General features: G+C 34.0%; 3 protein-coding genes and 1 long non-coding RNA gene across 9 annotated transcripts; 1 reads left to right on the forward strand and 3 right to left on the reverse strand.

Moving 5' to 3' along the window:
- Positions 1-1,247: 1,247 nt before the first annotated feature.
- Positions 1,248-5,945, forward strand: LOC125212305 (uncharacterized). 4 transcript variants are annotated; one of them, XR_016136589.1, is made up of 5 exons: positions 1,248-1,416; positions 1,895-1,985; positions 2,101-5,172; positions 5,245-5,554; positions 5,693-5,945. It is a non-coding gene; the product is annotated as an uncharacterized LOC125212305 (long non-coding RNA). The 4 variants fall into 4 exon arrangements; XR_007174641.2 differs by having other exon boundaries at positions 2,106-5,172; XR_016136590.1 differs by lacking the exon at positions 1,248-1,416 and having other exon boundaries at positions 2,101-2,218; positions 4,164-5,172.
- LOC148930636 (65-kDa microtubule-associated protein 8-like) lies at positions 1,800-5,370 on the reverse strand. Of its 3 annotated transcripts, XM_089067463.1 has the most exons (11): positions 5,230-5,370; positions 4,936-5,139; positions 4,287-4,544; positions 3,977-4,189; positions 3,711-3,866; positions 3,480-3,639; positions 3,243-3,394; positions 3,068-3,155; positions 2,867-2,940; positions 2,374-2,448; positions 1,800-2,249 (listed from the first exon to the last, which is right to left on the reverse strand). In XM_089067463.1, the coding sequence occupies exons 1-11, from the start codon at positions 5,314-5,316 to the stop codon at positions 1,926-1,928; spliced, it is 1,791 nt and encodes a 596-aa protein (XP_088923589.1). In that variant the 5' UTR covers positions 5,317-5,370; the 3' UTR covers positions 1,800-1,925. The 3 variants fall into 3 exon arrangements, with proteins under 3 accessions (XP_088923589.1, XP_088923588.1, XP_088923590.1); XM_089067462.1 differs by having other exon boundaries at positions 3,068-3,394; XM_089067464.1 differs by lacking the exon at positions 1,800-2,249 and having other exon boundaries at positions 2,409-2,542; positions 3,068-3,394.
- A 1,172-nt stretch (positions 5,946-7,117) lies between the features above and the next one.
- Positions 7,118-9,221, reverse strand: LOC125211759 (flavonoid 3',5'-methyltransferase-like). The gene is made up of 5 exons (XM_048111679.1): positions 9,063-9,221; positions 8,870-8,955; positions 8,649-8,793; positions 8,382-8,513; positions 7,118-7,564 (listed from the first exon to the last, which is right to left on the reverse strand). Exons 1-5 carry the CDS (start codon positions 9,111-9,113, stop codon positions 7,274-7,276), a joined length of 705 nt encoding a protein of 234 aa, XP_047967636.1. The 5' UTR covers positions 9,114-9,221; the 3' UTR covers positions 7,118-7,273.
- Positions 9,222-12,685: 3,464 nt separating this feature from the next.
- LOC125217009 (flavonoid 3',5'-methyltransferase-like) lies at positions 12,686-14,496 on the reverse strand. Its single transcript, XM_048118827.2, has 5 exons — positions 14,419-14,496; positions 14,232-14,317; positions 13,573-13,717; positions 13,313-13,444; positions 12,686-13,100 (listed from the first exon to the last, which is right to left on the reverse strand). Exons 1-5 carry the CDS (start codon positions 14,479-14,481, stop codon positions 12,801-12,803), a joined length of 726 nt encoding a protein of 241 aa, XP_047974784.1. The 5' UTR covers positions 14,482-14,496; the 3' UTR covers positions 12,686-12,800.
- Between the last annotated feature and the right edge of the window lie 26 nt (positions 14,497-14,522).

Genomic DNA, 14,522 nt, shown 5'->3' on the forward strand with positions numbered 1-14,522 from the left:
TTAATGTCAACAATAAATATTTTCATGTCAACGACGTATATTATTTAAGTCAACAACAACGTTTTACATATAATTCATGTCAACAACAATGTTTTACATATATAATTTATGTCAACAACGAGCTATATAATTCATGTCAACAACGAGCTATATAATTCATGTAAAAAAATAAACATTTTCATGTCAACTACTTATATAATTTATGTCGGCAATATCACAAACATCTTATCTACACAACTAAAAAATTCCAGCAACACAATCGAATTAAAATACACAAATCAACTTGAAAACTAAATTTTCACTTAAGCCGTAGACAAAATCAAGTTTAGTTAAGAATTAAATTACATGATTTTGATTCGAAATCAAGCAAAACGAAGCAAAGACACTGATTTCACAAACAAATCTAGCAAATTGGATCAGAAACGAAGCAAATGAAAGCAAAACTTACATATTGGAGTTGATCTGAAACAGAAACGAAGCAAATAAAAGCATCTGCACCAGCAGCTTCAGCGTGCACGAGCTCGTCTTACTGCAGATCTCGCCGAAGACGATCTCCAGCAGCGATTTGAGCGGAGACGAAGGAGGCATCGGAGACGCCGAGCTTGTCCTTGAGGTACTCGACGAGCTTTTGAGCGTCGGTGAGGGTGAGGTTTGAGATCTGGTCGCCAAGCTCGACGACTTTCTTCGGAGCATCGACGGCGGCGGAGGGGAATTCGCCTCCTCATCTTCGCGATCCTCCTCCGATCTACATCCGATCGGAGAGAAATCGCACGTTGCAAACCCTAGAAATTCCCGCCGCCGGAGCAGGAGATCATCTCGATCGTCGAATCGAGCGGCGGCGGAGGGGAACCTGTCGATGCTGAAGAAGCTGATTCCGTGCACAGTGGAGGGGAAGGTGAAGGAGAGCTTCGCGATCGTGAAGAAATCCGAGGATCCGCTGGGGAATTTCTGGCAGTCAATGGTGGATATGATCGTGGAGAAGCAGCTGTTAGAGAAGAAGGATTTGGAGCAGCTGTTGTAGTGCTTTCTCTCGTTGAATTCAATTGATGAAATTACCAATCTACCATTTCATAATAAATTAATCTAAAAATATTTTTTGTGTGGCAAAATCTGGACCACTCATTTAATAAAAATGAATGGCTGATATTGCATCTCATTTCTCAATTAGCCTAAATAATCTCAATTGATCACAATCCTATATATATATATATATATATATATATATATAGAAGAAGACCGTGCCAACATTAACGAGACGCATCAGTCGAGAAGAAGAGGAAGGCTATAGCAGTCGAGCACAATCGAATTGCTGTCAAACGACACCGTCCGACTGCTGATTTTCTGCTCGATTCTCTCCCGATGAGTCCTCGCCCCAACGATCAGAATATCCCGGGAGATCGTGCTAAATCGCGGCCAGTTAAGAAGCCCGTTCCTTCTGCCACTCGTTCAATTGATGCCTTCTTTCAAAAAAAATACAAAGGCTGATTAAAATTTCTGTTGGTATTAGGTTTTCATAGATGAAATCATATCAATTCTTGTTCTAGGGGATGGTGTTGTGAGCCTGTTTCAATTCTTAATTTGACTTAAGTTTATGGATATTAGATATTTTGGTGCTTAATCTGATCAACAATCATGTGCAATCGTGATTATATTAGACTTTATAAAGTTGCGTTTCTGGATAAATCAGTTCAATATGTTTAAATTGCTTTAAATTATGAAGTATTTGTGGCTTGTGATTTTCTCTACAAAATGAAATGGTTTTGTTTGTTAAATGCTGCAGAAAATGTGCAAATGCAGGCTTTAGATCTTGTGAAATGATCCATTAATTTATTTACGGGTACAACTCTTTTTATGCTATAAGAGAATGTAAACTGATTATACAGATTAATGACAGATTAATGATTTCTTGGTGGACACCCGAGATCCTATGGTGAGAAGGGGCCAGAAAATGACGAGACAACCGACACTGTATCCTCTCTGAGATGGTAAGAAAAGCCTTTCTGACTGTATGCCCTTTCTCTGTTTGTTTTCTTTCCTCTTGTTATGTGAGATACGCCTCGACTTGGTGAGTTGATGCTGCTTGGTCCCATGGGCTGTAAGCCCAGGGAAGATTTTCTATTTAGAGGGCTTGCACTTCCAAAGCCTCCGTTTATGCTTCTATCAGAAAGACGCCGACTGCTAGTGCCTGGCCTTGTTCCAAATGGGCTGTCAGGCTCAGGTACTACTTTACTCTGTACCTTCTTCTGTTCCTGCATTTAAGATCACCCTTGTGTATTGAAATATTCTAAAAATGCCATAATCACAGTTTATAGTAGTATAAGGGAGTATGGAGAGATTAGTGAATGAGAATGAAAAAGGTTCTGAAGATATTACCCGTTGTCTTTGTTTCTCCTCTTCCTTTTCCTTTCTCAACATATGGTACTCTTCAAGCATTGCTAGTAGAGGAACCTGAAGTCCGGATTTTAGTTCTAGTACAAAGGTTTATTCAGAAACATTGCAAAGCTGAATAATGAGGCATAAAAGGCTTTGGATTCTGATCATTCTGTGAATGAAATCAAAGTTAGTTTCCTAGAAAACTGAACAAGTGCATGATCATGAAATGAAAAACCAACTCAAGTGTGTATAAGTTATCCTGAGAGTGTTCTCTCTGCTGGAACGTTATCTACCTAACCAGTTTAACACTACAATTTCATCACTTCTATGAATACCATGTCTATCATATATCCAAGAATGTGTCTTCACTGTTCCACAGCTTTCTATATAGATAACTTTTACTTGTTATATTCCCCGATCACATGGGAAGATGGTACGTATTCATTATGCTTACAAGAATGATTCACTGAAGTAGCTATTCCGAACAGTATACCTCATCATACAAGAAGACTTTCTTTCTTTCATCTTCCCAGTCCTTAGTCTTGGATATCAGCAAGTCCACCAAAGCTGCCAGGAGGATGAAACAGACAAATTTAATATGGTTATCAACCCTTTTAAACTCATCTAGTTGGTTTAGTCTTTCATTCTAGTACAAAATAATGCATTAGTAATAATCATGGAGATAACTCTTAACCTGGTATCTTGTTGACCATCAATCTGGCTCGCTCAGCTCTTTTAAGGTTCTTATGAGCACCTCTGCTAACCGAATAGCGATTTTCATCCTGAATTGGGAAATTAGCAGCTAAGATTTTCTTGCTGAAGGGGTTCTTAATGTATTTGTATTTAAATGAAGAAGAGAAGAATCTGACCATGCTGTACTCTTCTAACCAGAGCTCCTCGTCACATGCCAATATCCACTTTTCAACCTTCTCCATGATCACCTTCCTGCTACTAGCTTCTTCTTCAGCTCTTGATATCTGCTCATCCACACTTGTGAGGAGATCGGCATGATCAATCTCCCCTTTTATATGTATGGCCATGGGTCAAATGTGATATAGGAGTATGAGCTACAACTAAAAATTTTCTTTCTAAAAATTCAGTCTTACCAGAGTCTATTTGGCTGATTATTTTTTCCATCTCCGATCTCGATGGTATTTCCATGTGTGATTTTCTGCATATGTCCTCGAGCTCTATTTGTTTCTTGAAGAAAAACTCTTTCATCTTGCTTGCTTTCAACTGATCCAGTCTCTTCACTTCAGTGCCAGCCTTGAAAACGATTTATAATCAAATTAAATCATTTCTAGCATATAATTCTAGAGAAGTATCTGACGGTATACCTGCTGCACCATGTCAAGAGTAAGGCTTCCGGGAGTGGATATCTCCGCTGATGCCATCGATGATAGATTGGCAACACGCAGAAATTCTTGACGATCTTTATAGGGTGTATCCATGAGACTCCACAAATTAGACAATGCTTTACCAAGTTGTTGCAGCTGAATAAATAAATCAACTAAATATAGTTAATATGCTAAATCATACATATATTTTGATTTGAACCAGCTTACTATCTGAAATTTGCACAAGATATAAAAAAATCAATTACCTTGTTAAACCGTGTTTGTTTTTCTGATTGAAGGGACTTCACTGTTCTATCAAGCTTTTCCAGGATACCATCACTAATGTTCTTTGACAATCCTGATAATTCGTTCAAGCTTGGGTGCACCTTTGTTATGATCGATGAAGAATCCATTCCTAAAGTGGCTGACAAATTTCTAATTGTGCTTATGCAGTTTTCCATCCTCTGAAGTCTGTCGCTCTTTTGATAGGGATACAAACATGCAAGAAAACAAATAAAAGTGATTGGTTTCTCAATTTTTTATTTAGCCCCTAACAACATATTTTCACTAGAGTACCTTCTCACTCTGAAGTCTCTGAAGCTCATTTTGGAACTCCTCAAGTTTCTTAAGTGAAAGATCATTCTCATTGACACAAACAGGTGATGTTGAATCGTTATACTCTGTCCACCCTGCAATTTCTGCAGAAATTTTATGAATTTGCCCTTGTACAACACGGAATTGCTTTACTCGCTCTTCTTTCCTTAACTGCATCTCTCTTAGTGCTGGGGTTATAGAATTCAGTTGCTCTTTCAGCGTTCCTTCCATTTTCTCTGGCTGTCGAGGATGAAAAAGGTACTTGAATCAAAACATAACAGTACATATTTTAAAGCTTTTCTCCTGCTAAGATCTATAAATATTGTTTGCTGTAATGCAAAAATATCAGATTGTCAAGCTTCCTTCCCCTGTAATGTTACATTAATAGATGTTTTAAATTAGTTTTTTTACATAATTGCAATATTTTCATTTTTTTTAACATTATGATTGTCTCTTGATCTTCATGCAGAAAGCATTGAGAGTATTTTTCATGTTTCATATTATTAGGTTTCTGTTAAATTATGTGATCATGACCAAGAGCTACAACTATATTGGCTCTTCCATGATACAGTACTGAATGAGTTGCTTATACAAAGGTTTCGATTTAACTGGTTTGTAGTGTATATCTTACCCTTCCTGGCAGTGATCTCTCTCCAAGGGAGAGGAGGAGATGCGTAAACTCAGCCTCGGATTCTGCAAGCTGCTGATGTAGTCGAGCTCGTGAAATGTTAGCTCTGTCAACTTTACGTCTATAAATCTCGAGGCACTCCTGTTCAAGATCCAGCAGAAACTTTTCCCGCTCTAATTTGTCTTCTCCGATTTCATCCCATATGATCTGCAAGCGAAAGGCCCGTGTTACAACAATCCGGTGAGCAATCTGACTGATCACATTGCCATAGGTTAAAAAATTCGTATAAAGACATGCCTGTAATTCTTGTAGCAAGTAGCCACACGACGTCTCCAGCAATGCTAAACTTCCCATCCCACCATTTGATTTCTCTAAGGATCCCATCAAGAGAATCTGTTGTGATGAGATGATGAAAGACTAGAGATTTAGCAGTCGTTTCCTAGAAGCGACTAGTGTTGTCTCGTACCACAAGAGCAGTTTTAAAAAGTAGAGAGATGGAGGGACCATAGTGAGGTGGGACTTTGGTTTTGGGAGTGAATATTTGCTTGAAAGATAAGGTTTCACTGGTGGGTGACAGTGGAACTTTAGGCTCAAGGATTCTTTGTTGCTTTTGATCTTTGAGGTTTGTTTTCCGACTTTACTGTCAAGGTTAATTCTAGTGTGTTTTGTGTCAACAGATGAGATGATGGTTTGATTCTCTCATCACAATTGAGCTTCTAATGATTGTGAGGTCTCATCACTCTTTTTTTGCTTTGAGCAGGACTTGATTCTCAAGCAAAGCTCTCTGGAAAAAGGGGAAAAAGAAATGGTAAGGCATCTTATATTTGTGCTTGAGAATCTTGTAGTATTAGATTATCATATGAGAATCCACTTTTCTTGGAAACTTACTCATTTTATCTCAGATAATTAGTAAAGTCACATTTACTAATGTTATGTTATTGGAGAGGTACTGCTATTACTCACCAATATTAGTCAAACTATGAATGAAAAACCACTAGAATATGTCTCACTAACTCTTTTGCTAGTGTCTATTATCTGCATTTTGTATGATTAAAGAAAAAAAAGAAAGACATTCCCCCTATTTCTCTGGACATAATGACGACATTAAGATTAGTGATGCCTTGTCCAAAAAAGGACATTTTACCTTGACTATTGATGAGTTTTTAGAGACAAAACTAGTGCATTGCATGTTTCTATTAAAAGTTCATTTAATGTAGATTTAGTGTTAGAGTTAGATTGCTTGGTAGCATTTCGTTATCACTACGTTTTTGTTAGGTGGCGCAGGTAAACGAGAACGATGTTAAACCTTGGGTTTTTTCTTATTAAAGTCAATCATATTTTTTTTTAAAAACATGGAATACACACGTAGTCACCTTGTCTGTTGAGAGGTGCTCACACATGTATGCAATAAATATTTATGAGTGCTTCACAAGTCTAGAGACCAAATAACTGATCATATTATAATTTCTAAATGACGTGGTGGGTGTTCCTCAATTGTGACTACACAACAGTTGGCAAACGCAATTAACATGCTACTATATGATAGTCCTTCAATAATGATCTCATTCAGTACACATGCTTATTCGGGATTCCGTATTTAGAATTCGTGGAGTCAGATACAATAAAGAAAGTTAGTTGTTGTTGACATCGGAAGGCTGTCACTATTAATGAATTTCAGATGAAGAACGGAAGTAAATCTAAGTTTAGCAGCCTTTTATAATTTTGTTTTATGCCTAATAAATAATAATCATGTTTTTTTTTTCATTTTTGTGTGTCCAAAAAAATTAATCAATCTTTCATTTTAAAAATTCTTGTTCTTTTACTTTTTTCTTATATTTATTTTACTAATTAAAATTTGTATTGTCTACTACTAAGACCATTGGTAGTAGAAAGAATAGGGATATTCGTATGGACTGTTATTGTTCTTTTAACGAAAATATTTCAAATATAACCTAATTAATCATATTTTGTACATCCTTAATGGACTTGATTCTTTATTAGGCCAGCCCAATAAGGTCCAATCATTATATGAAGGCTTTTATGCCAAAGGCTAAATGCCAAAGCTGGATATGAATTCTAAACACTAAAATGTGTGTTTTATCAAATGTCCTCCAAACAAACTAGTCCAAATTTTAAATATAAAATAGTCACCAACGAAGAAAATAAAATTAAAAAACAAGCAAAATAATCGAAGGAGTCACGTTTCTTTAAAAAAACAAATTACATTGGTAAAAGTTCCAAAGAAATGAAACCTTTGTATAGAGATAGAGATATAAAAAAGGCGAGATAAAATTAGAGTTGCATATGATGTAAATATTTAAATAAAAAGGAGGGGAAATAATCAGATGAGACGCCTGCACAAAGTGAGGCCATCTCCGATTGAAAGTTGGGCCAATTCAATGCGAGAATCCGCAGCTAGAAATGAGTTGAGAGCAATGATATGATCTTTGCAACCCCTCAAGAAGTCATCCATCTCGTCTTCCTCCGCCGCGACGACGGTGCCGGACCACAACGTGTTGTCGTAGGCTATAATTCCTCCTACCTTAACCAGCTTCAGCAGTTGTTCGTGGTAGTTGATGTAGTTCTCTTTGTCCGCATCAACAAATGCATAATCAAATGTCCCTTCCTCACCCTATTAATTCATTAATTTCCCGTCAATTACGTGTATCACTTTGATTCGACACATATATTAAGAAATATGAAAGAAACGTAAATGTAAAACGTTAATGATACGTGAGTCTAACTTTTACATATTAGTTCGATTTCACAATAAATTTGGAGTAAAATAGGTTAATAAAGATGTTCGGCTCAATTACTAATTACTATATCAAAGAATAATGGAACATGTGATAGTGGATATATCTATATAAAAAATGGGACATAGTATACTGTTAGATAGAGGGAGTAGAACTTATGAATTCGAAGTTAATGAGAAATGTTATGCTGCATCTTATTTGAGTACTAAGAATATTAGTTTTGTTTATGCTTTTATTTTAATTTAATATAATCTACATTATTAATTTAATAAATTACATATAAATTAAAATTTATTTTATTTTATTTATTTAAATGAAGTTAAACAATCATGCTTTCATTTAAGTAATTTGTTAAATTAATAATATTGATAATAATTTTTTAATTATTTAAAATAAAATAAATATATAAAATAAAATAGTAAATAATACTACTAACATTCATGGGAGACAAAATATATAGCATAATGAAAATGAACTATTAAAATATTTATCATATGCCAACAAAGTTTACGTTTGCACTATTGGAATAGAAAATGAACAATTAGTTAATTGCTACAACGAAAAGAGATATGCGACCGGCCAACCAATAATGGTGTAAGGTAGTGGACTCTTAATCAGAACCAATTACTTTATTTCAGTATTATAAAATTCACAATTATATTAATATTATCTTTGTAAGAAGTAATTAATTACCTTGGAGAGGAGTTCCTTCATGACACTCAAAGCATCCGACTGGATGAACTCAATTTTGTGAGCCATGTTTGCCTTTTCAATAAATGGCAATCCAATTTCGTAGGCTTCCCGATCCGGGTCGATCGCGGTTATCTATAAAACGACGATCAGAGAGGTAAGTCAAGATAAAAAAAAACTACGTGAACTTTGATTCCTCAATGAGTATACATACATATACAACTCAATTATTTTATTTTATTTTATTTTTCATCCTCCAAATTTACATACCTTGCCGTCATCGGGAAGAGCTAGAGCTGTGGAGAGAAGCGAATAACCGGTAAAAACTCCGACTTCGATAGTCTTCTTCGCATTCATAATTTTCAAAAGCATAGAAATAAACAGGCCCTCATCAGCCGGCACATTCATAAGACTCCTGATTAATCATCAATTGATTATTACAATTATTTTATTAATTAAAAACTACTATAAATGTTTGGTTTATATATTACCAAAATTTATATTTATCGACGGTAGCATTCCTTATCTCTTTGAGTTGTTCGTGCTCTCTAGGATAGGCACTTGTTTCCAGAATATACTGAAAAAAATTAATATGAAATATGTACTTAATAAAGAAAAACATTGAAATAAGCTAGTTTTAAAATATTATGCAAAATTAATTTAAGCAGGGAGTAGAAAGAAAACCTTAGCCAGGGCTTCGCTCTGAAGAATGGAGCCATAGAACTTATCCTTCATTTTCAAATTAAGCTAATAAAGATGAATGATAAGTTAGGTATGAATGAAGGGATGGTGTATTTGTTTGAAAGAATGAGGCTATTTATAAAGATTAAAGACTCTATTTGGAAGAAATGTCACGCACAAATACACTACAGCAACTACTCTCATATATACACTGTATTTTATTTAAGAGATATTAATCCCTAAAATCATAAACTTTGTCTTATATTTAGTACTTCCTTTGTTCCATAGTAGTGGAGGCGTTTCTTCTCGGCACGGAGATTAAGAAAAATTGTGTTAGGTGAGTGAAGTAAAGAGAGAATAAAGTGAAAAATGAAAAAAAGTAAAGAGATGAAGAGAAAAAAAAGTAAGAGAGAGCAAGGTTGGTCTGAAAAAATGTGTTGACTTTTACTAAAAAAGATAAATGACTTTATTACTATGGAACGTATTAAAATGACAAAATGACTCTATTATTATGGAACGAAGGGAGTACTATTTTCCATGATTTTTGAAATTGGTCTATAATATCATAAACTTTGCACTTTGTTTGATATTTCCCAAACTGACTCAAATAAAATATTTTCAACAAAATCTTATTTTACATGAACAATCGTGATAGGTTTTATGATATTTTAAACCACCTTTTATGTTCATAACATGTAGGATAGAAAGTCACGTTAAAAATCACATGATTTAATTGTGTCAAGTATGATAAAAAAAGCCTCGTAAGTTAGTCAAATATAGTGAAAGACATGCTATGAAAAATACAAAATAAAATGCAAAGTTTGTGATATTATAAACCAATTTCAAAGTTCGTACGAAATACCAAATTTTAGACAAAGTTTATAGTTTTATGGAGCAATATTCATAGTTTACTTTTTAATTTTTTATATTTGAGTTTGGGTGGGTTGTTAAGTCATGGAGATTCCCCCGGCCAACAACCACCATCTCATTAAGTATCACATAATTAATTATTTGCAAGAATTTGATAACATTAATTGCTTGGTTACACATGAATGAGACAACTCGATGGCAGTCCCCTAAATTATTAATTACTATGAACACAAATGTAGGCTACAAATATGAAAATCTTCATCCTCCAAATAAAATAAATGTTTATACAATTAGTGACAGGTCATCAAACAAATCATGAGTTTGGTGAGGATCTATTAAGAAATAGAAGTGGGATTCGAAGTTTGGTAAAATCCATTTAGAAAAATGAGAAATCATGATTGAGTTTGGTGAAGGGCAATAAAAATTAAGAATAAACTTCAAAATGAGAACCCATAGAAATCGAGCAACATGAAGGTGAGTTGTTATGATATTCATATTTTTATTTTAATACTACTATTATTATTAAAATTATGAGTATTAAGTTGGCAGCATGCATTCCAATGGGTGGGCAAGTCAAATACTCAATGTAGGCATCACAATTAACCCAATTTTGTATATATATAAATCCTTATATACCGTGGTTGGTAAATAATGCTGTTTTTTTTAATAAAGAAAATAATTTATTATAAAGAGAAATTATACTAATTTTGATTTATAAACTAAATATAAAAAAACTATATTTTTTTAATAGAGGTATCAATTAACTGCTAAAACGGTGTAATTGTCCAAGTGCTCGAAATATTTAATGTTAACCATCGTTTATAGTACTAGCTAGGTTTATCGAATAAGTACAATAAGTCAGTGATGAAGGTATGCCACTATCAATGTAACGATTAATTTTTAGAAGATAAAGGTAAGGTATGCTCCACTATCAATTTATCATGATGAACTTTTTTGGGTAGGCGGTTTTATAGCAAAAACTAAAATCACATTTTTAATATGGGTTGCCGTTTGTGTAGATTAGGTGTCCTCAACAACATTGGAATCTTTTAAATACGTAACTATTACATGTACATCCTTTTATACATTACTATAATTTTTTAAAGTTACAAGTCGTAAGATATATTTCCTCCGTCTGCAATTAATCTTCACTCTTTTGATCGGACACGAGTTTAAAAAAATATAAAGAAAAGTTGGTTGAAAAAGTTAGTGGAACGTGAGATCCACTTTTTTATATTGGTTTTATAATAAAATGTGAGTGAAGTAAGTTAGTCGAATATGAAACCTACTTACCATTTATGATAAAAATTAAGTGTGACAATTATTAAGTGACGAACCAAAATGGAAAAGAATGACAATTAACCGGAGACGGATAGCTTTGCTTTTCAACGACAAGCTGGCCTAAAATTTTCTTAAAATTATTAGTACTATTTTTATAAAAAAAAAATAGTTACATTTTTTTAAAATTTTAATCTAATTATTAAAATTAGTCTCTATCTATTTATGAAAAATTGAATTTTCTAATAAAGTGAATTTCATTTTTACTAATAATATTTAAATATGGAGTAACTTTTTTCTCTATATTTATCTTTAATTATTTTATTCATTTTGTATTAAAAAACGTGTAGCTCGTATCAAAACTCTTTACATGTACAGAGAGTAATTGATCATATTTTAGTTATTTTTGTAAGGTTAAAAATCAACCGTTAATATAATATGGAGAAAGTTATTTATCTTCTAAAGAGCATTCAAACGAATACTAAAGTATCTAATACTCCATATTGATTAGCACAGTCAAGGTTAAAATGAATGTGTATAGCCTTCTCTGATTTCGATTGGATAGATCAGATCTAGCACGAAGGCAGAGTATAGGAGTCTTGCTCGTGCCATCAAGCCCCGTCCTACATGCTAAGACAAAGCACATTGTACTTTGTCCGCGATAAAGTCCCGGCCAAGGATATAGAGCTACGACGCATGCCTTCGTCCCACTGCGTACCTTCGCTTTTTCACAATAATGAATATATGTCCATTTTACTAATAGATGCATACTCAATTTTTTTCCTAAATATTTTTGTTTCCATTTTCTCACGGTTTCACATGTAGTGCTTCTTCTAACAAATTTTATAAAGTACTACTACCTTGAAGGCTATACCTTTTGTTTCCATTGGCCTATAAAAAACCATTTAGCTTTGAGAGAGGAAAAAAAAACACAAACTACATCTCCATTTTTGTTCTAAATTTTGTTGCATTCATCATTTAGGGCACAATTAAGAAGTCTAGCTATTTGCTCGATTCTCGAAACTTCATCAGTGTGTAGTGAGTTAGAGGTGTTTTTATACGTTGGTAAGAAGTCGTTTTATATTTGAGAACAATTCCCAAGCTGAGAGCACTAGCTTTTCTCGGCTTGACTTGGTTTTCATTCTTCTTCCTGGTTTGTTCATTTCCTTCGATTGTACTCCCTTCATTCACTATTAGGATTCTCATTTTTTTCCAACATGAGTTTTAAGAGAAATGGATGGAGAAAGTTAGCTAAATACGAGTCTCACTTGTATATACTATTAGTTTTAAGTGTAGTGAAATGAGTTAGTGGAATGTGAAGTCTCTTACCATTTATAGTAATAATGAACCAAGACTTCTATAATTGAAAAACGGTAATCCTAGTCGCGGACAGAGGAGCAATAGTTAGAATTCAATTTGTCACGTTTGAGATTTTTTCCACATTTCAAAACATTTGGTTATCACAAAGACACAGCAGCTGGAAAATCAAACCAGAATTCAGTTCTCATCAATGCCAAACCAACCGATAAAGCAACATAATGAAACGATAATGACACATGATTTATTAAATTATTAATTAAAAAGGGAAGGGAATTAGGGAAATGATGAGGTGAGACGCCTGCACAGAGTGAGGCCATCTCCGATTGAAAGGTGGGCCAATTCAATGCGGGAATCAACGGCTAGAAATGAGTTGAGAGTCATGATATGCCCTCTCGCGCTCCTCATGTACACAGGAATCTCGTCTTCCTCCGCCGCGACCATGCCGGACCACAGGGTGTTGTCGTAGGCTATAATTCCTCCCACCTTAACCAGCTTCACTAATTGCTCGTGGTAGTTGATGTAGTTCGGTTTGTCCGCATCTACAAAAGCAAAATCAAATGTCCCTTCCAAACCCTATTAATGCATTAATTAGATAATAATTGGACTCTAATTTAAATAATTTGGTACGTTAATAATAATTTGGTACGTACTAAAATAAAATAAATAATGTTGATATAAATTTAACTAGTAAGAGAAGTAAAACATGTAGCATAGAAGTACTTAATTTCATATTATAAAATTCACATTTATATTAATATTATCTTTGTAAGGAGTAATTTAATTACCTTGGAGAGGAGGTCCTTCAAGACACTCATACCATCAGACTGGATGAACTCAATTTTGTGAGTCATGTTTGCCTTTTCAATAAACGGCAATCCAGTTTCGTAGGCTTCCCTATCCGGGTCGATCGCGATTATCTGTATAACAACGATTATACAAGTAAGTCAAGACAAAAAAAAACACTGCATGGGCTGGTGTACTATTAATCAGAGATAATATGTACATATAAATCTAAAAAAAAAATTCGTCCTCAAAATCTACGTACCTGGCCATCGTCTTCAAGAGCAAGAGCTGTTGCGAGAAGTGAGTAACCAGTAAAAACTCCAAGTTCAATAGTCGTCTTCGCATTCATAATTTTTAGAAGCATAGAAATAAACTGGCCTTCATCAGCCGGCACATTCATGAGACTCCTGATCAAATACATAAGATCAAATTATAATCAATTATTATTATTGGGTTAATAGCTAAAAAATTCACCAACTATAGTCTAGTTCTGATTTTACTACTTATTTTAAATGTGGTGAAAAATACATGAACTTCAAGTGTGTAGTCGATTCCTCACAATTAAGTAGTATATATGTTACTTGTCATTGTCAATTTTAAATAATATAGAGATGATATGAGAAAATCAGTGTTAAAATGGCAAGTCTACGCATCAAATCAATGAGGTTTTGATACCAATTAGATGGATTTTTATAGTATGTAATTGAATTTTTAATGTATATTTTGAACGTCGTTTTGGTTTTGTTAAACATCCGATTTGCCACCTCATACCAAGACGCCATCGTTCTGTACATTCCGACGACATGTCACATTTTGACCCAATCTGGGTGAAATTTTATTTCATGGGAAATTTGTTGCACGCCAAAAGTTTAAATATAAGAATATAAATTGTTGAAGAAATGTACATTAGATGATTCGTACCGAGATTTATATTTGTCGACGGTAGCATTTCTGAGATCTTTGAGTTGTTCATGTTCTCTGGGATAAGCACTTGTTTTCTGAATATACTGTAATGAAAATAGGATACCACTTTTCATTGATAATGAAAATATTGGAACAAGTTTTAAAATAATTTGTATAATAATTAAGTTGAGAGTAGAGAGAAAACCTGAGTGAGGGCCTCGCTCTGGAGAATGGAGCCGAACTTAGTGTCTTTCATTACTCCTTTCATATTTAGGGTGGTATGTTCCTTTGAAAGAATGATGATTGAGG

Source organism: Salvia hispanica, chromosome 3 (genome assembly GCF_029641045.1).
Source record: "Salvia hispanica isolate PSC_SH4W2 chromosome 3, Shi_PSC_v1, whole genome shotgun sequence".
NCBI classification, from domain to species: domain Eukaryota; kingdom Viridiplantae; phylum Streptophyta; class Magnoliopsida; order Lamiales; family Lamiaceae; genus Salvia; species Salvia hispanica.

Coding starts and splice junctions, on each gene's coding strand:
- LOC148930636 (XM_089067462.1), bottom strand. CDS start 5,316: ATGGGATCCTTAGAGAAATCAAATGGTGGGATGGGAAGTTTAGCATTG. Junction 4,545..4,935: donor AGAGATCACTGCCAGGAAGG/GTAAGATATACA, acceptor CATCCTCGACAG/CCAGAGAAAATGGAAGGAAC. Junction 2,449..2,866: donor AAGTCTTCTTGTATGATGAG/GTATACTGTTCG, acceptor TCCGGACTTCAG/GTTCCTCTACTAGCAATGCT.
- LOC125211759 (XM_048111679.1), bottom strand. CDS start 9,113: ATGAAGGATAAGTTCTATGGCTCCATTCTTCAGAGCGAAGCCCTGGCT. Junction 8,514..8,648: donor CTCTTCCCGATGACGGCAAG/GTATGTAAATTT, acceptor GTCGTTTTATAG/ATAACCGCGATCGACCCGGA. Junction 7,565..8,381: donor TGAAGGAACTCCTCTCCAAG/GTAATTAATTAC, acceptor ATGAATTAATAG/GGTGAGGAAGGGACATTTGA.
- LOC125217009 (XM_048118827.2), bottom strand. CDS start 14,481: ATGAAAGGAGTAATGAAAGACACTAAGTTCGGCTCCATTCTCCAGAGC. Junction 14,318..14,418: donor AGAGCGAGGCCCTCACTCAG/GTTTTCTCTCTA, acceptor TTTTCATTACAG/TATATTCAGAAAACAAGTGC. Junction 13,445..13,572: donor CTCTTGAAGACGATGGCCAG/GTACGTAGATTT, acceptor GTTGTTATACAG/ATAATCGCGATCGACCCGGA.